Source organism: Suillus paluster (assembly GCF_016628075.1).
Source record: "Suillus paluster strain FC165 chromosome Unknown EDB91scaffold_35, whole genome shotgun sequence".
NCBI classification, from domain to species: Eukaryota; Fungi; Basidiomycota; class Agaricomycetes; order Boletales; family Suillaceae; genus Suillus; species Suillus paluster.
Window position 1 is genome coordinate 325248 of NW_024537595.1, and position 17823 is coordinate 343070.

The window sequence follows — 17823 nt, forward strand, 5'->3', positions numbered from 1 at the left end:
TAATGATCTGAGTCTTCTCCGAGATGCAGCCTGAAGGCGATATCGCATCGAATCGTGCAGGAACTTTCCATGTCGCCAAGCATTTTACCAAGTAAGCCGGAAGCCGGAAGAGGCGTGTTGCAGGTGCTGTGCAAAGAAACGAAGAATCCTCGTTGAGCCTTCCGGTCAAACGTTGGAAATGCATGGCGAAGCCGAACTTACTTACTCGATCGTTTTAGGAATTGAAGTTCAGCGGCTCGCTAAATTTCGGTGTTAGAACTTTTGTTATGCTCGACGCTCGAGCCGTTCGGCGTTGACTTGACCTGCGATACTTATCAGACGGAATACAGATATCGATGCGGCGGCTCATTCTACATTCAAGAATACTCAGTCCTCTCAACATCTGAGCCTCTTTATTTAAATAAGCCTTTATGGTATCTCATCGAGCGAAATCAGTGGTCGACACATACTGCCAATATTGTTCGCCCTGGTCAAGTTCATCAACGAACGCCGACTCACGCGTGGCTGTTCTAGTGAGCGAAAAGCTCATCGAGGAGGAGCTGCCCCACTTTGCTGGTGGGTGGGGCCTTTTCGTTCTATTTCAGATCGGTGCAATTAAAGCCTCGTTGAGTCCATGTGTTTGTCTTCATGTTCAAATGACCCGCATCGATCGATAGGGCTGGAGAACACGAGGATGAGTCCGATTTCTAGAAAAGAGTCTTCTCAGCCAAAGTTGATCCCTATCCTCTGGCCCCTCGACGTTACATACGATGACCGTCGTTCCAACCTCACCTCAGAGCCCAATTTCGGGTGGTCCGTTACCTCAATACGGGTATGGCTCTGATCACACTTTCGATCGCCTTATCCAGGACAACCATTTTTTGTTTCGTGTATACACTCCGAAGCAACGCTCCCCATTCTTTGATACCACTGAGCCCTACTTCGTTGGCCAGAAGTACAACGAGCAATTTAGAGAGGCCGCAGAACGGCTTCGACAGCCCTTTACAGGCCAGTCAGTAGCTTCAACGAGCAGTTACGCGGATGTTGCTCAGCACATGGACTGGACGCAGAGACACATGTCTCCTTATATCTCAACTACGTTCAGCTTTGCCTGGGCTATTTGGGAGGCCACCCGTAGATATCGGGTTGGTCTCAAGCACGATATTGAAATCGCCATTATTGATGCACGCCAGCTCGCCGGTCGAGCTGCAACCGCCCTAGAGCTACTAAGAAAGGGCTCGCCCAATGAGTCAGTGTTTTTTTTGATCGGACTCCTGATTGCTCTGATAAGCTGACTTCGTGATGTAGAAGGCATCTGGACTATTGGAAGTGGTACAGATTCGCCCTGGAGTCGCAAGACGTTCTTGTTCATGGATCTATCCCCAGTTCGGCTGTTCTAGCCTCAGTCCCCCTCCTGAACATCATGGACAAACTCCCATCATACTTCCTCCGCCAAGACACTCTCGTCGACAAGAGGGCGTCTTCTTCACAGTTTGATATCCTATCATGGGATACTATGGATCGCAAGCCCAGTTTCCGCCAGTTCTGCCAAGACATGTCAGATCAGTTCTTGCACCTTCCAACTGAGCATCGTCTTCGCGATGCAACCGGAAGTTCTGTCCGCTTGGCAATGGCATTTCTGCGTCCCTGGTTCCATAGCGTTGTCGTCGCCGATTTCACCGAAGCGACTGAGACTGCTTGCAGTCTTGCGTTCATAATTGCGCAATGGCCAGCTCAGTGGTGGTCACGAGACCATGTCGAGATGTGGGATGTCATTCGCTCCCTCGTCCAAGCAGTTGGCGAGGAAGTTCGAGCGAAGCAAAAGGGGGAAGCGTTCGAAGAAGTCCGGAGATTGCAAGGAGTGGTCTCCGAACTCGAGCGTGTCGTACAGGATTACGAGGAAGCCGAAGTTGCTTCATCAGTCGATCCAAGGAACGACATGGAAGCCGAGGTCGAAGGATGGGCAGTCGTTCTGCCTCCCTCCCCCCCTGCGTCTATCATCGAATGCTCGATGTCCGAAACCGCTCTCGTCTTGGCGCCACCAACAGTTCCCGCCCCGCCAGCGGCGTCAGTTTCACAGGTTGATCAGGCTGTTGCAGCTATACCAGCCTCTGAGAGTCCGGATAGCAATCGGTCGAAGACACCGACCCTCATTTTTGCCCCCACAATTGTCATTCACCAAGAACAACAGCACTTTGCAACGGAGACTCAGCCTACACCAGAACCAGAACCTCCGCATGAAGAACCGCAGCGACACCCAAAGCGCCGTCCTCATTCGCTGGCCGAGACCGCAACCTGTATCGTCACGGGGCTACTTGTTGGCGCTTTTATAACTCTGTGTATAGTTAACTCTCAAAGACGCACCCTCATTTATGTCACGTAGGGCCTCGGACAAAGTACGAGATGGGAATTGAGAAGTGTTATAAGAAGGTCGTGAAGTAAAAGGAAGCTTGTATCGTTACAGTATAACCTATTAGATATTTATGCATCCGTAATTTGCTTTCTGATATGCAACTGATATGATCGATATATACTCGATCTCTAATAGTTGTCCAGATGACCCGTGCGTGCTAGCTAAGGCTCTCGTTATAGCCCCACCCACGTTCTGTATTTTACCACGTCTCCTGCATGACGTTCTACAACAGCATGCACTTCATCTCCCCACACATCTCTCGGGGTTTTCCTTGGATGCGCTTCTTCGGTCCGCGGTGTCAAGCATTCTCTAACGTGCTTCTCTGCATCGGTAGATTCAAATACCACGCAATTCTCTGGAGTGAGTGGCTTGGCTGGATCCCACCGTAGAAGTGTCGGGTGTGCAGGGACGGCATGAGGAGGCACAACCGAGCGACCAAGATGCAGGTCCTCAAATATCAGCGCGACATCGTCTTCGTCAATGGGTAATTTACTGCATGAAGTGTAAGGCGGTGTCAGAAGATGTCAAATGTAAACTCACTTGATCGGCTCCCCGACGAACTTCGATTCACGATGCAGGAGATCACGAAGGAGGCGCTCGTAGAGCTTCTTGCGGTTCTTTATGGGCAGAGGGTTCAGGATCGGTTTTCCAGCCATCTCGCAGAGGATGTAAGTTGCGATGTGCAGCCCAAAAAGCGATGGTAATGGGCCTACCCCGTGCAAGAACAGTAAGACATCAGGACGCCAGTTTGCAAAGAACAAAGGACAGACCGAGGACTGGTAATATTCGCACCCTGAAATCATCTAATACTCCAAGTTCTTTGACGTCACCTTTCTGGAACTCTTCCTCTGGAAGGGGAAGTAGTTTTACATCTCCCGGGACTTCCGTAGAATAAACGACAGGAATCCCCGAGGATACACCCTGCAGCCGTAACCTGCGCCGAACAGAGCGTGCGAGAGGGTCGTACATGGTGTATGATATATCACTAATCTGAATTCGTGTGGGGTCTGCCTTTGCACCAGCGCCCATAGACGAGAACACCTACAGAAGTATGAGCTTAGTACGATTGGATAGCAGTCAGTGACACGGACAAACTTTGATATTGTGCTCATGGCAATACTTCAGCAAGTCGACTTTTGTGGTAATATTGTCTATTGCATCTTTATAACGAGCTAACGAAAGGTGAACGAGATCGAGGGGCGCATGAGACATACCGATAACCCAGTCCGCTCCCTCCAGCAGCCTCCCTCCATCTTCCTTCCTCCAAACCTCAACCTGGCTGTCCACTTCCACCCATGTGGAGATCTGCTTGAGCGTCCGCTCGATGCATCCCACCTTCGGTGTTCCTACATCCGCTCGCACCGCCGTGGCATGTCTGTTCAACGAGGAAAGTGTCACATTGTCAAAGTCCACCAGTCGGATCTTCGACACGCCTCTGCACGTAATTCATGAAGCACGACAACAGGATATTAGACGGTAATAGTCACGTACGACCTGACAAGCATGACTGCTGCCCAGCTACCAACACCACCGCAGCCAACAACTACAACAGATTTTCCCCGAACGCGTGACATGCCCTCATCCCCGAAGAACGCATAACACCGCGCGAGCTGCTCTCTAATCAGCTCTTCGTCATACCCATCAGCACTGATGCGGAGAAATTGTTCATCCAATGGCTCGTCGTAGTTTGGTGTCAAGCGCTGTTTAGAGCTGTCATCCTGGTCTGCTATTGACCTGAGGATGTCTTGGTCGAGGTTGCGTCTCCGTTCGCGTCGACTATAGGCATTATATGCAGTAAATAGACCCGAAGTCAGTAAAGATGCTGATGCAGCTGCTAGAATCAGCTGTGTCTTGTGTGACTGCGCAGAAAAGACATTCATGAATGTAAGATCGTGAAGACAATTGGGGCCAGGTCAAAGTCAGGTCTAAATCAAAACCACTTAGTTCAGAAAAATCACACCCCTCTAATTACAAAAGTGGCCAGTGATGGGTATGCAACGTAACGTCAGGCAACCTTCTATGGAGCAGAGTACGCTGGAGACCAGACTAAAAAATTGCCACTCCCAGGCCGTCATCAATGACTCATCGTACACTTTGTTCAAGCATCTGGGCTCGGCGTCCTCGTAAACAAGCTGTCTGGGTGTGCAAGAATTTCATCGCAAGAACCAGCGGATATGATGCAAGTACAAGATATCTCCCATACCCGGACCGTCTCACTGGGAATCAATGATCATGGTGACTGATCAATAAAGGATGAATGCCAGGATAGATCGAGGATAGACTGCTGAGTGCTCGTTCGTACGATGAATTTGAATAAATGACATGCAAGCTTAGATGCACAGACGGTAGAGTACAGTACTATTCTCGCATTACAAAGATGTAGCACGTAGGCAGTAACGTCCATATGCATCGTACGCATACTAATAGTCGCGCAAAGAGGTTCAGGGCGCAGGGCTACAACTTCAACAGTGACGCATCGTCTGCACCATTCTTCAGACCTGCGATGTCCTGAAGTTTCCTTTCTGCCTCCAACCATTGAGAAACAGCACTACCCTCGCCTTCCCACTTCCACTGGCTTAAGATCTTCCCCCTTTGAATTTCCAACTCTTCTCGTTCATTTCCTTGATCTGTACTCAGCGAGTCAAGGTGGTACAAACGTCCTGTACGTTCCGATTCACGGGCTAAGGATTGAACGAGTGGGAGGCGAACGTCCTGGTATACTTTCAGCGCAGCGGGCACGCTATCCAACGTTGTGAGTGGGTGGGCAAGAAGGCGGCCAAGCACAAATGCATCCTTCGTACAAGATGAGATTATATAGTCTGGCGAATGATCGGGCTTACCTCCATTGCCTGACCAGCTCCGGCGCCAAAGTGGGGTTCCATGGCATGGCACTACATGATTTCGTCAAAATATCTTCCAGTCAGTAAGGAGAAGCGTACCGCATCACCTATCAGGGCAACTCTGCCGTAGGTGAATAGCGGCAATTCATTTAATACATGAAGCGCCCATCTTGAGGGGTTTTCGGAACACTGTGAAGAAATGTCGTCGGTCGAGGGGGGCATGAGCGACCCAGCCCAATACTTACTTTCAACATGTTTCTAACGGCGGGTTCGAAGTCTTGATATAGTTCTTGAACCTCTTCATTGGACACATCTGAAACCCAACGGCCCTCGAAATGTGTGTCAGGTTTCTGTTCAGCAGCAACGAATGCTGCGACATTGAACAGTGTTCCTTCTGAAACAGGATACGAGATGACGTGCTATGAAGTTACGATGACAAATTCATCAGCAAGCAGATTATTGATCGCAACACTCTACCTTTCTCTTCCCGCAGAACTGCGAAATGACAATCATTCCCAACGATCATGACCGCTTCTCTGAAGACTTACTAAGATGAAATCCTTCAAGGCTATGTTATTCGGGTCCACCTGTAAGATCTTCTCCATCGGAATGACGGTGCGATAGACAAGCGTTCCGGTCCAAACTGGATCTATGTAGCGTCCTATCTTACTTGGGTCCACAATGTCTCGGTCTAATGTGTTGAAGAGCGTCTTCCGCACTGAGGAGCGGATGCCATCTGCCCCTATTAACACATCCGTAGTTGCAGTGCTGTCATCAGCGAAGTGAAGGATAAGTGATCCTGACAACTGCTTGTCATATCGAGTGAGGCGTTTATTAAAGTGAAGCCTGCATGACGAAGGGAGGTACTGCTTCAGAATGTCGGCAAAATTCTGGCGGTGTATATTCATTGGGGTGTGTTCGAATTCCTGCTGGAACCACTCGAAACCACCCTGTGGGATATTAGATATCCTGAATTTTGGCCCTGTCGGTACGAATCAAGTTACACACGGTTGAAAAAAAAACTTGATTAACAAACCACGACTGGAGGAAGGGAACTTAGTCGAAGCACGGGAGACCTCTTCGTACATGCCGAGTTCTTTCATGAGCTCCGATGTGCGCGGCGAGACTGAAATCCCAGCCCCAGCGGTCGCAATGGCGTCATACGCTTCGTATAAGTCGATGTGGATATCGTGACCTGCAAACTTTCCAATGGTGACAGCGAGGACAAGCCCTCCTATCCCTGCACCACTGCACAAGAAATTCAGTCTGCGTCACGTTCATGAAAGGCTATCTGACTCACCAGATTGCTATGCGAAATTTGGGAGTGCCTGATGAGAACGACATTGATTATAGGTTGGGAAGAAAAAACTATAGGATGGGTGCATTGTGGCTACATTTTATAGCCAGCTCAACATGACACAAGATTTTGGGGCAACCAGCCGGAAACTGCGTTCCGGAAAAAGTTGTCTTCGGCGGTGAGAGTGGGTCGCCGCGGAGAGGTCGCCACCCGAGGAACAACCGTACGCCGATGGATACGATAGGCTGGCTAGCACTGACAATATTTGAGTCCGGATCGCCCGGAACCAAGTCAACAGAAGTCATCTTGCTCAGACCCGGTGTGACATACCATGACACGATCATCGGGTCACAAAATTATTATGACTATCAGTATTTGCTTGGTAGCTTGGAATGAAATGGTCATGGCTAATGAACGGGTGTAGCAGGCAGCGTGTTGGCCGATCAGCGGGCTGGATAGCAGGACGCCGCAACGTGACAGTGATGCCTGGCTTGACCGGCACCATGAAAAAACTTACGAGAAAGACTCAGAATGGCTCCTTGGATGCGCCGATCAGCGGGTGTATAACATTATGAGATGCGACATATGGTAGAAGACCGCATCAGTATTTGTTTGATGATTTGGGATGTCCGCAGCGCCTATGCGTTGCCGATCAGCGGGCTGGATAGCAGCCTGTAATGCGCAAGATAAGGTAAGTCCAAGGGATATATGTAACGCGAGTCCAAGTTGAGTAGTTGCAATGTAAACAGGTAACAACTTCTGATCATATACTGACTTTACATACTAGATGTCATACTGGAGTTGGACGTTAGAGTCAACTTAGACACAACTATGATATGGTAAATACATACAGTGCCCAGTATCAGAAGTATGTCCGGATCGGTACAGACTTCAGTGGTACCCACAGCGAAACTTCGGCATCGTCCCTGAGTCAAGGTCCTTGTCAACTTAGTGTGCATAACTTAATCAATGATAGGAAAAATGCAGACACATACCAGAACGGAAGACAGCGATATCACGGCCCATAATAACCTCTTCGGAGTTCTGTGCTATTTTTCGATGGCATATTTGCAAAAGCTTGCAACCGTCCGAATTCCGCTACCCAAATCAGAGGAAGTCCAGATCATGACTCGTTGGCGGTAATTATAATAATTGAGTGACGAGCAAGTGATGAGACTTCTCGTGCTGTACAAAACACCAACTTGCCACGGCCCACAATGCCAAGAGTCGACTGTTAATGTGCAATACTTGGTCTATGTACTACTATCTAGCCAGGTTCCCTTGACTCCGGAGTAACCCGACTCCAGAACACTTAGGTAATTCGCATTAATATTTGCAAGTAACTTAGCATTGAATTATTCGACCACAGTTAACCCCAGACCTTCAGCTTGCCATGACGAAGCACAGTAAGAATAACACGGCATCTTCTGTATTCTCATACGCTGAGAGACAGAAGGCGGAGTATGGTACTAAACGGGTACGTTTACTAAGTGCTCAGATTATACAAATCTTTCACTGATAACTGCGACAGCAACGCCTGGGCAATGAATCTATGCGAAATTTTGATGCATGCGCTTTGTGCTTACAACGAGCGAGAGAGCCAATAGCATGTGATCAAGGTCATTTATTCTGCAAAGAGTGCGCGTACACTGACCTATGTAAGTTCGTAATGACTATATAGGCTCATGCATTGAGTATTCAGTGACGCAGAAAAAGGATATTAAGCGGCAGAAGGAACGGCTTGCGCAGCTGAAGAAAGAAAATGAAGAGGAGAAAGAGAGGGCCAGAGAGGCAGCGAGGGAACGTGTACTTCGCGACTTCGAGAAGGGTCAACTGGGATTGTCTGCAAACCTGCGGTCAGTTGCATCTGCGTCTGGCGTCGAAGCGAAAGATTGTTTGTATCTCGTCCATTCACTCCTTCTCCTAGCGTGCTCAATTGTTTTCAGCCCGATCATCGAAGCGGAAGCTTGACTTCGACTCTTCAACAGTTGAAGCTCTTACCCGAGAAGCTGAGGAGGCAGCCCTAAGACAGATCGAACGAGAGCAAGCGGAGTCATTACGACACAAACTACCGGATTTTTGGCTGCCTTCGCTAACTCCCACATACACCTCAGGCAGTTTGCCTAGCTCTCTCAAGGATGTCAAGGTTCAAACAACATGCCGCGGAGGGAATCCACCCCACTCAATAACGTCGGTATATCATTTTTCATGGTTAATTGATTCTCATGACATCTTCAGTCTGAAGTCATTGGTGCCTGTGAAGTTTACGTTGCTACCCGCTGCGTCGGCTTCGCAATCACCAGACTCTACCCCCGCGGAGAGCGACAAGGGCAAAACTAAGTCAGAGGATGCTGGAGTTCCAATTTGTCCAGCTTGCAAAAGCAATCTTAACAATAACAGGGTGATGTTCCGTAAGTCCATGTCTCTGACATCGGTTGCAGGATCTAACCGTTCAAAGTCATGAAACCATGTTCCCATGTTGTGTGCAAAGTATGCGTCGATGAGCTGGTGCGGGTGGCCAAGCAGTGCATCGTTTGTGATCACACACTTAACGATCAAGATATGATCGAATTAAAGAGAGAAGGTGTGTGTATTTCAACACGTTTTGACCCTCGAGAGAGAAAACTATGGTCTTGTTTCACCGCATGCTAATTCAGTAAATTGTCAGGCACTGGGTTCGCAGGAGGTGGTATTGCAGAAGCGAAGAAGACGGGCGTCGCGTTCCAGGGTTGAAAGTTCTCGTATTCCGACTTGATAGGTCTTGATCCGGCTTTCGTTGTTTGTGTTATCAATGTTACCCTCAGGCCTCAGCTGATCGAATGTGCGCTATTTTTGATCATCCCGCACAATGATTTCCGATTTACCACCCATGACGTATTGTCATTGGAACGTCTGGACCGCCAATTCAAAAATTGGCAGCTCACAGTTCTTCTCCCCACCCAGGTCAAAATGTTGAGTTTTACTCTTGTGCTTGCGCTTGCGTCATTCGCCTGCCGGACTAGCGATTATTTTTGGTTGAATTTGACTGGTGCATATTAAGCTCCAAAATTGCTTTGAACGCCTCTTAAGAATGCAAGGCACTAACCAGAAGTACCTTCGCAGGGAGACAACGCTAACGCCCGTACCTATATACATATGGAATGGCAAGTCTCCGGATTCGATATTCTTTTGCCACAGTTTGTAGCAGGGGATTGGAGACAACACCGCTGGCGCTTCCCAGAACCAAAGAACCGAAGGTGGTCTGGTTCGAGACTATCTGAATGCTTAATATTGACACCTTACAAACGACAGTAGCTGCTGACGCTTCGATCTTTCAAAGTTCAGGCGCGACAATTTTCGTACATCACTAGGAACCTTCCTTCCCTATGTAAGCGTGATTAAATGGGTCATTCGCGAAATGTTCATGCATCCTCGATCAAGCATGCGTCTTTTTCGTTTCACTCTGTCACAGTCTAACTTGAAGGTCAAGTACATGGCGTGCCGGTGCGCCTTAATGCAGTCAGGACACCATTTTTTCACGTTGTGTGGCGTGAGTTGATCTTTCCTTCGATAACAACGTGACTCGCCCCTAACTCAAACTTCAGCATTGTGTGCTCGCTGAGTCGCACTCACCGCCACTGGCAGCTTTAACAGTTCACCTCGTGTTTGTATTCCTTACAGGGCAACTAATGAGGTTTCGGTCCACAACCAATTCATCCACATCTCCACAATACAGACGTATAAAACATGATGCAGCCCATGCCCATGGTCCCTCCAACATCTCTCCAACCCTCAACTGTCGCGCTAAATTATGCGGTCGTCCAGCATGCTAACAGATCATATTTCATCGCCAATTCTAGAACAGTTTGACAAGAACTCTCAGCGGCACCTTCTCGCATGTGACTTGGAGAACAGGGGACGTAGGATGATGGAGTGCTTTGCGAATTCCACTGGCACTCTCCCCATGCCGAGCACCACTACGCGTAACGTTTGGAATCTTCTGCCTAACGACACAGCCAACACGATGGCTGTGCCGCTACGGGCGGGCGTTGTTTTCCTTCGCGCGCCGCCACCCACCCCAATGGATGCGGCTTTCACTGTCGTCAATGAATCCTCATCACGAACGCGAAGTGACGACATGGGCTGGTCTCTCATATACGAGACTCGCCTTCCTACTCCGGACACGTTGGTGTCTGAAGTTGCCTCGGATACGTGCGGCACGGACATTGTTTCGTCAACCGATTTCTCTGAAGGCTGTCAACCTAAGGCGGATGAACAGTCCTCCCTGGAAATTAAAGATTCTGATAAAAACGTTTTATCGCCGAGCGATCACGACCATTTATGTCCCTCAGACGCCGAGGGCAGTTCATTCACCCAACCAGGCGGATCCCCGATCCTCGCGGGAGGATTTGAAGAAATTGTCGATGTCAGATTAGAAGAACTCCGAGTCCGAGGCTTGGGTTTCATTGTCGAAAGTCTGCTGGCTGCTGGAGTGGAAAGCGTCCAGTCAGCACCACTTATTTCAATGGTTGTGCGAACGATGTCACACAGGATGACCAAGAAATCACCCACAGAAGCCAAAAGATTCGAGAAGGCATTGCGTGAGAGAGCTTTGGAGGTGTTCCGCCAATATTGGAAACCAGTTGAGTCTTTCTCCACTTTTGAATGGGCAGTGCTAGACCTTACTCTCAGGACGGTGACTGGCGGCACATAAGCTCCACCTCTGGTCGACATTCTGCCCTCACTCTGATAGGGGTAAACAAGGCTGGCCTCATGGGATCACTCTTTTCTGCTAAAGTCGTGACCGGCGGAGACATCGCGCTTTGTTTGTCCATGTTGGAGGAGGAGGTTCACTTTGACCGCCTGTGCGCCATGCACGCCCTCCTTCTGTATGCAAACGACAAACTGTGCAAAACCCGAAATTTGCCAGCATTGACACAGCTAAAAGCCCGGCTGTCTCATGTCGATCCAGTAACTGGTTTGTATCTTTGGGCTCCTGCGCCACATGCCCGGACACTCTTGCAGGTAGGCATTAGAACTTACCGTGGATGCAGCAAAGTCTAAGCACGTCCTTTTCAGGATATTTCTGATATTATTGAAGGTTGGATGGTCGTTCAGGCAGACAAGCGGAAGAGATACCATCCTTCTGACTCGAGTCCGAGGCCTCCTTTGAAGGCTGTAGGACCGCGAATGCGTGAAGGCAGGACGAGGGACAAAGCTTAGCGCTCGTTATCACGCATCTTGCGTTGAAGTATGGTATATGTATTGCACTGATTCAAATTCGAAAGGTGTTGGTGAACGCCTCTTGCCTCATCAATCTACGCCCATCATCATGCTCGAATGACGAGAAATTGCTCCGGGATGTCCGTATTCTCATATCTAGTGAGGATGGGTTCGGTGTATAATTCAGCCTTGTCGTTCATCCGCACTTCACGTTTTACCTTCGCGCTGTAGTTTAGAACGAAAAAAAATGTGCTAATGAGGATGTAACTTACGTCCCAGACTCTTGTATCGCATCCAATCTGCGTCACCGTAGCAGGACATTGTCGAACGATGCGGAGAGCATCATTCATCATAGACCCAGGCTCCTCCATTTCATTCACTTCATGATAGAAGTAGACATGAATCGTGCGGAGGTTCTGAGCAGTAGCAAAACATCGTGCCACGTCATCCTGGCGGGTGTAGATGAACACCTCAAGTCACAAAAGGGAGGCAGGGGAACGTGAGCTGCGTACCAAATCATGCCTGGCGGCGAAGACAAAGAGTTGCTCTAAAACGGAGCACCGGGAACATATGTCACGCAATGCATCCAGACTGATTGTCATCTGGTGAATAGAAAATCGCTTGAGGCGCGACCCATGTATCGTGACAATCGTTTTCCAAAATTCGTCCGTTATAGCCGCTTTGAAAATTGTCGTCGTGGCATAAATTCGTAATATTTCTAATGGCGCAGTGGATAGCAGTTCCGTTACATCAATCATCCATGTCTGAAGAAGCGTTTCAACGTGGACCGCCAAGGTAATTGATTTGAGACGCCTAAACGCCCGATACTCCTTGCAAATGCTGTTAAACCTGGTCATATCCTGCTCGATACAATCAGCAGACGCGTAGTAAGGACGAAGGATCTCAGACACACAAATGCCGGGGAAAGCCCCTCGAGTCCGATACCAGTGAGGCCATTACGATTGGTTGACACGAGTTCAGCAATGCCTCTATGCGTCACCTTTGGGCATCCGGTAAGAAATAACTGATCCAGTTCAGTCATGTTAGGAGCTAGAGATTCCAGTAACGTATCGGTGATTAGACTCGATGTCTACCAAGGGGAACAATGAAAATGAGTTCATATCGCTCCATCCTTTTCGTACCTTGCAGACAATATTAAGGTTGCGAAGGGTTGAACCTGTAGTAGATATCCAGGAGGGAAGAACTTCAATAACTCGCACGCTCGGCATTATGAGGGATATACTGGACAGTTTGGAGAACTGTGGAAGTATCCAAGGATCATAGTATCCGCTGTCATGTCCGTTAATCTCGAGCTCTTTGAGTTGGGGGCATTTCTGGAGAGCCTGTAGAGTCGCCGATTCCAGTGAACCATCTCGAGTCCAAGCGCACGACCTCAGGTTGACACAATTTCGTATCCCTTGTATACAAAGATCCAGGAGGTCACTGTGCGACGAAGAAGACAGCGCCTTGGGAAAGACTCTTATCTCTGTATAACGCCGGTTAGTTGTTACGCTGGTTGGTGTCTTTAACTGATGGGCTCACCAAGGCGTGAAACGTAACGTGCAAGCCCAGGGCAACTCGAAAGTGTCTGGAACAGCAGAAAAATCTATTCCAGGTGTGAGCCACCGCTATAACTGTACTTATTAACATCGTAATATCCACCTTTGACGTAGCCTCTGTATGCCATGCATAGATGTACACGCGCTGATAGAGCCTCGGGATCGCAAATTCGTTGAATGACTTATTGACCAAACATAAGGATGTAAGATGATGTGGTCTCACCACAGAATCAAAGATTACAGGCAATAACTCGAGGGGGATGTCGATAAATTCGACCATGGCTACCTAGCATTTGCACGGGGCACAGAGATTTCTGAATCTTTATCATATGCTTCGAAGCTTCATTATGTAAGAATTCGGTACCGGTCACACACATGTGGTCGACGACATCTTAAAAAGTAATCTTAAAAAGTAAGGGAGAATCTTAAAAAGTAAGGGAGAAGGCAAGGGGGGGAGGTGGGAAGATTTGGGCATTTCCGCGTAGCGCACATGGCGTCGGTAAGCCTCGCCAGCATCAGCTGGCGTCGGTATTTTCGGTTATTTCGCTAAGGTGGCTGAAAAAAGCATCCCACATGGTTCTGTCAACCGGAGTTTGAATTTCCGAAAACCATTGTCCCTACTGTACCAGCTCACTGTCCAAAATTGGGAATTTGTAAAAATTGAGCCACAATGGGATACACCAAGCAAATAGAAAAATGTGAAAAATGCGAAAATGCAAGATGGGATTGGCAGGTGCTCACTGGCCCTCCATTTTGCACAACAACAATGATTTTATATATGTACTGTAACTGTGAATACATGATAAATAGTAAAAATTGAAGGACAACAAGGGATTTTGGGATTTTTGTGGGGAAAAGAGAAAAGAAAACACCAAGTAGAAAAATGTGAAAATGCAAAATTGCGAAAATATAAAGATGGGAAAAATTGGCAATGGGTGAACAGGGGAATGGGAAGATGGAGAATGGAAAAATGGGGTGAATAGGGAGGATGGGAGGATGGGAGGACAATGGGAGGATGGGAGGACAAGAGGAGGACAAGAGGACACAATGGGAGGATGAGAGGACAAGAGGATGGGAGGACAATGGGAGGACAATGGGAGGATGGAAGACAGGAGGACAGACAATGGGACATGGGACATGGGACACGGGACATGGGACACGGGACATGGGACACGGGACATGGGACACGGGACACGGGACAATGGGACATGGGACACGGGACACGGGACATGGGACAATAGGACATGGGACAATGGGACAGTGGGACACGGGACAACAGGACAACAGGACAACAGGACAACGGGACAATGGGAAAATGGGACAACGGGACACGGGACAACAGGACAAACAACAGGACAACAGGACAATAGGACAGTGGGACAGTGGGACACAGAACCATGGGACATGGGACACAGGACACGGGACACAGGACATGGGAGATAGGAAATCAAATAATTGGGAGGAAGTGTATGAGTCAATAGCATGACACAAACAGTTTGACTGAAGGTTACCTGGGACACTGGCTTGCATCCTGCTGGCCGAGGCACGAGGCCACGGGATCGCAAACCAGTGTCCCAGGTAACCTTCAGTCAAACTGTTTGTGCAACATCCCATAACTAAAACAAAACTATATAATGTAAGAAATTATTGATTTGTTATAATTAAATAATATGTAGACACATTGAGGCAAGGCACCAAAGGTGCCTCCAGCAGAGCACGAAGTGCTCTGTCTGCTTCCTGTGCCGAAGGCACAACGGGCTTGGACTCGTCTATAAAGTAAGGGAGAAGGGTGTGGGAACGTCTCTAAAAAGCAAGGGAGAAGGGTGTGGGAACGCAGCCACCCACACATGGATGCCACGTTTCGTCGCATGGACGCCATGTTTTTTTGCTAAGGTCGCTGAAAAGAGCGATGCCATGTGGTTCTGTCAAGCGGAGTTTCAATTTCCGAAAACCATCGTCCGTTACTATACCATCCGAATTGGGTCATATGTACATTTCGCTTGATTTGGCAACCTCACGTGGTTTTTTTTTTCAGCACCGACTGCACCAGACGCGACGCAACACAACACTGCTCTACCATTCCAGCAGCTCCCAATCACCTGCCGTCGCTTCTGATCACCTGCCATCACCTCTCACCATCAGCTATTAAATCCTGCTGCCTCTCAGTGCCCTCAACACTTCACCATGGCCATTTCCTGCACTTCCCCAGCACCTGATACTGGCTCGGACGCGTTTTTGGCCGCGTCACGTGACGCGGAGCTCCCTGTCACACCGGGTCACGTCACCATGTGAGTTTTTCGGTGTCTGTTTTTGTCTGATCACACAATTTACAGCAGCTATTCCCAGTGCTTCCTCAGCACCTGATGCTGGCTTGGGCGCATTATCACGTGACACTCCGGTCATGCTGGGTCATGTCATGAGGTGAGTTTTTCTCTCTCTCTCTTTGTCTGATTGTGTATTTATGGTAGCTACAAGGCAGGAGCCCAGACCTACTGTCGACTGGAATGCCAGGCTTCTGCAGGGCTTTGATGCAAGTTTTGCTGCCCGCCTGCAGCAATGTCATCGCCAGCCTGTCAACATGCTGGCCCCACCTCCCACCTCCACAACTCCTTCAGTACCCCCTCCTTCTGAGTTGTCGGCACCTGCTGTGACTGACTGGTCTGCTGAACTCTGTCGCCGCTGGTCCGAGAGTCACATCACGCGTCTTGAACGGAGACGACTCAACAACCCGTATGCTAAGGTCACCACTTGGCAAGAGAATCGCAATGCTATGGATCAGACAATCCATGACCTCCGACGATATAACGTGAAGTTGGCAAAGGACATCATGTGGTGGGAAGAGCAACATGAGCAAGACCTCAAGAATGATGATAGGGATGTGGATACCTTCTGCTCTCAGTTGGAGGAGGCACGTAAGCATCAAAAGCATCGCAGGGTGGTGGATGCTTGGCGAAAGCACCTCTTTGAGCAGAAGAAGGGAAAAAGTCGGGAGGAGCATCGGCATTTGGATGAGCTACGCAGGGAGGGCCCTCCACCTGGCTGGGAGCCTTCTGAATAGTTTTTTGTGTTAGAGTTGTTCCTATAATATGATTTGATTTCTGATTGGATGGGAGTGATGTATGAAATGGGTGATGTGACATTATTGGAGTGGTGGGAGGATGGGAAATGAGAGATGGGAGATGGGAGATGGGAGATGGGAGACAGGAGACAGGAGACGGGACACGGGACACGGGACACGGGACACGGGACACGGGACACGGGACACGGGACACGGGACACGGGACACGGGACACGGGACACGGGACACGGGACAATAGGACATGGGACAATGGGACAGTGGGACACGGGACAACGGGACATGGGACAACAGGACAACAGGACAACAGGACAGTGGAACAGTGGGACACAGAACCATGGGACATGGGACACAGGACATGGGACACAGGACATGGGAGATAGGAAATCAGATAATTGGGAGGAAGTGTATGAGTCAATAGCATGACACAAACAGTTTGACTGAAGGTTACCTGGGACACTGGCTTGCATCCTGCTGGCCGAGGCACGAGGCCATGGGATCGCAAGCCAGTGTCCCAGGTAACCTTCAGTCAAACTGTTTGTGCAACATCCCATAACTAAAACAAAACTATATAATGTAAGATGTAAGAATTTATTTATTTCTCACAAGTAAATAATATGCAGACACAGTGAGTCAAAGCACTGAAGGTGCCTCCAGCAGAGCACAAAGTGCTCTGCTTGCTTCCTGTGCCGAAGGCACAACGGGCTTGGACTCGTCTTAAAAAGTAAGGGAGAAGGGAGGGGGGGAATGTGGGAGGATTTGGGCATTTTCGGTTGTTTCGGTTGCGTCGGTTGCGTCGGTTGTTTGAATCCCTTCTCCCTTGGAGTGCTGAAAAAGGGAATGCCATGTGGTTCTGTCAAGCGGAGTTTGAATTTTGCGCAAACCTTCGTCCGTTAGTATGTAAGGGTTGACTGATTTGGCAGGTGGCTCCAACAACAATGATGTATATGTACTGTAATTGTGTATACATATAAATGTAGCCACAATAGGATAGAAAAAGAACACCAAGCAAATAGAAAAATATGAAAAATGCGAAAATGCGAAAATGTGAAAGTGTGAAAATGCAAAAATATAAAGATGGGAAAAATGGGCAATGGGTAAACATGGGAATGGGAAGATAGAGAATGGAGAAATGGGGTGAATAGGGAGATGGGAGGATGGGAGGATGACAGGGGGACGGGAGGACAATGAGAGGATGAGAGGATAAGAGGACAAGACTACAGGAGGACAAGATGATGGGAGGATAATGGGAGGACAATAGGAGGATGGGAGATGGGAGGACATGACAATGGGACACAGGACAATGGGACAATGGGACATGGGACAATGGGACATGGGACAATGGGACATGGGACAATGGGACATGGGACACAGGACACGGGACATGGGACATGGGACATGGGACACAGGACACGGGACACGGGACACGGGACACGGGACACGGGACACGGGACACG

At 48.9% G+C, this 17823-nt stretch overlaps 7 protein-coding genes across 7 annotated transcripts; 4 read left to right on the forward strand and 3 right to left on the reverse strand.

Moving 5' to 3' along the window:
• Nucleotides 1-593: 593 nt before the first annotated feature.
• On the forward strand, nt 594-2638 carry EDB91DRAFT_484600 (uncharacterized protein). The gene is made up of 2 exons (XM_041327426.1): nt 594-1228; nt 1288-2638. Exons 1-2 carry the CDS (start codon nt 750-752, stop codon nt 2360-2362), a joined length of 1554 nt encoding a protein of 517 aa, XP_041176077.1. The 5' UTR covers nt 594-749; the 3' UTR covers nt 2363-2638.
• On the reverse strand, nt 2464-4272 carry EDB91DRAFT_1290694 (uncharacterized protein; the record flags this gene model as incomplete). The annotated part of the gene is made up of 6 exons (XM_041324842.1): nt 2464-2884; nt 2933-3101; nt 3163-3433; nt 3488-3552; nt 3607-3827; nt 3884-4272. The coding sequence occupies 6 exons, from the start codon at nt 4270-4272 to the stop codon at nt 2566-2568; spliced, it is 1434 nt and encodes a 477-aa protein (XP_041176078.1). The 3' UTR covers nt 2464-2565.
• Nucleotides 4273-4379: 107 nt separating this feature from the next.
• Nucleotides 4380-6644, reverse strand: EDB91DRAFT_1140799 (uncharacterized protein). The gene is made up of 9 exons (XM_041318978.1): nt 6625-6644; nt 6533-6589; nt 6269-6480; nt 5781-6214; nt 5710-5727; nt 5478-5651; nt 5332-5421; nt 5233-5283; nt 4380-5185 (listed from the first exon to the last, which is right to left on the reverse strand). The coding sequence occupies exons 2-9, from the start codon at nt 6574-6576 to the stop codon at nt 4847-4849; spliced, it is 1362 nt and encodes a 453-aa protein (XP_041176079.1). The 5' UTR covers nt 6577-6589; nt 6625-6644; the 3' UTR covers nt 4380-4846.
• Nucleotides 6645-7713: 1069 nt separating this feature from the next.
• EDB91DRAFT_484691 (uncharacterized protein) lies at nt 7714-9426 on the forward strand. Its single transcript, XM_041327427.1, has 8 exons — nt 7714-7845; nt 7899-8006; nt 8061-8187; nt 8232-8423; nt 8476-8719; nt 8768-8940; nt 8988-9113; nt 9198-9426. The coding sequence occupies exons 2-8, from the start codon at nt 7923-7925 to the stop codon at nt 9260-9262; spliced, it is 1011 nt and encodes a 336-aa protein (XP_041176080.1). The 5' UTR covers nt 7714-7845; nt 7899-7922; the 3' UTR covers nt 9263-9426.
• Nucleotides 9427-10182: 756 nt separating this feature from the next.
• EDB91DRAFT_484850 (uncharacterized protein) lies at nt 10183-11987 on the forward strand. Its single transcript, XM_041327429.1, has 3 exons — nt 10183-11150; nt 11201-11533; nt 11588-11987. The coding sequence occupies exons 1-3, from the start codon at nt 10320-10322 to the stop codon at nt 11729-11731; spliced, it is 1308 nt and encodes a 435-aa protein (XP_041176081.1). The 5' UTR covers nt 10183-10319; the 3' UTR covers nt 11732-11987.
• EDB91DRAFT_1290700 (uncharacterized protein) lies at nt 11765-13570 on the reverse strand (the record flags this gene model as incomplete). The annotated part of the gene is made up of 7 exons (XM_041324843.1): nt 11765-11949; nt 12004-12180; nt 12244-12591; nt 12645-12821; nt 12874-13217; nt 13274-13337; nt 13394-13570. The coding sequence occupies 7 exons, from the start codon at nt 13568-13570 to the stop codon at nt 11839-11841; spliced, it is 1398 nt and encodes a 465-aa protein (XP_041176082.1). The 3' UTR covers nt 11765-11838.
• Nucleotides 13571-15474: 1904 nt separating this feature from the next.
• Nucleotides 15475-16348, forward strand: EDB91DRAFT_1083092 (uncharacterized protein; the record flags this gene model as incomplete). The annotated part of the gene is made up of 3 exons (XM_041315575.1): nt 15475-15578; nt 15637-15711; nt 15766-16348. The coding sequence occupies 3 exons, from the start codon at nt 15475-15477 to the stop codon at nt 16346-16348; spliced, it is 762 nt and encodes a 253-aa protein (XP_041176083.1).
• Between the last annotated feature and the right edge of the window lie 1475 nt (nt 16349-17823).

What these genes read in the sequence shown, in the direction of transcription:
- EDB91DRAFT_484691 (XM_041327427.1), top strand. Translation starts at nt 7,923, where the DNA reads ATGACGAAGCACAGTAAGAATAACACGGCATCTTCTGTATTCTCATAC. An exon ending in GTGCGCGTACACTGACCTAT is followed by an intron (nt 8,188 to 8,231) that starts GTAAGTTCGTAA and finishes TTGAGTATTCAG; the next exon opens with TGACGCAGAAAAAGGATATT. An exon ending in GATCGAATTAAAGAGAGAAG is followed by an intron (nt 9,114 to 9,197) that starts GTGTGTGTATTT and finishes GTAAATTGTCAG; the next exon opens with GCACTGGGTTCGCAGGAGGT.
- EDB91DRAFT_484850 (XM_041327429.1), top strand. Translation starts at nt 10,320, where the DNA reads ATGCGGTCGTCCAGCATGCTAACAGATCATATTTCATCGCCAATTCTA. An exon ending in TCCGCCAATATTGGAAACCA is followed by an intron (nt 11,151 to 11,200) that starts GTTGAGTCTTTC and finishes CCTTACTCTCAG; the next exon opens with GACGGTGACTGGCGGCACAT. An exon ending in ATGCCCGGACACTCTTGCAG is followed by an intron (nt 11,534 to 11,587) that starts GTAGGCATTAGA and finishes CGTCCTTTTCAG; the next exon opens with GATATTTCTGATATTATTGA.
- EDB91DRAFT_484600 (XM_041327426.1), top strand. Translation starts at nt 750, where the DNA reads ATGACCGTCGTTCCAACCTCACCTCAGAGCCCAATTTCGGGTGGTCCG. An exon ending in AGAAAGGGCTCGCCCAATGA is followed by an intron (nt 1,229 to 1,287) that starts GTCAGTGTTTTT and finishes TTCGTGATGTAG; the next exon opens with AAGGCATCTGGACTATTGGA.
- EDB91DRAFT_1140799 (XM_041318978.1), bottom strand. Translation starts at nt 6,576, where the DNA reads ATGTCGTTCTCATCAGGCACTCCCAAATTTCGCATAGCAATCTG. An exon ending in AAATTTCGCATAGCAATCTG is followed by an intron (nt 6,481 to 6,532) that starts GTGAGTCAGATA and finishes TTTCTTGTGCAG; the next exon opens with TGGTGCAGGGATAGGAGGGC. An exon ending in TTGCCCTGATAGGTGATGCG is followed by an intron (nt 5,284 to 5,331) that starts GTACGCTTCTCC and finishes GAAATCATGTAG; the next exon opens with TGCCATGCCATGGAACCCCA.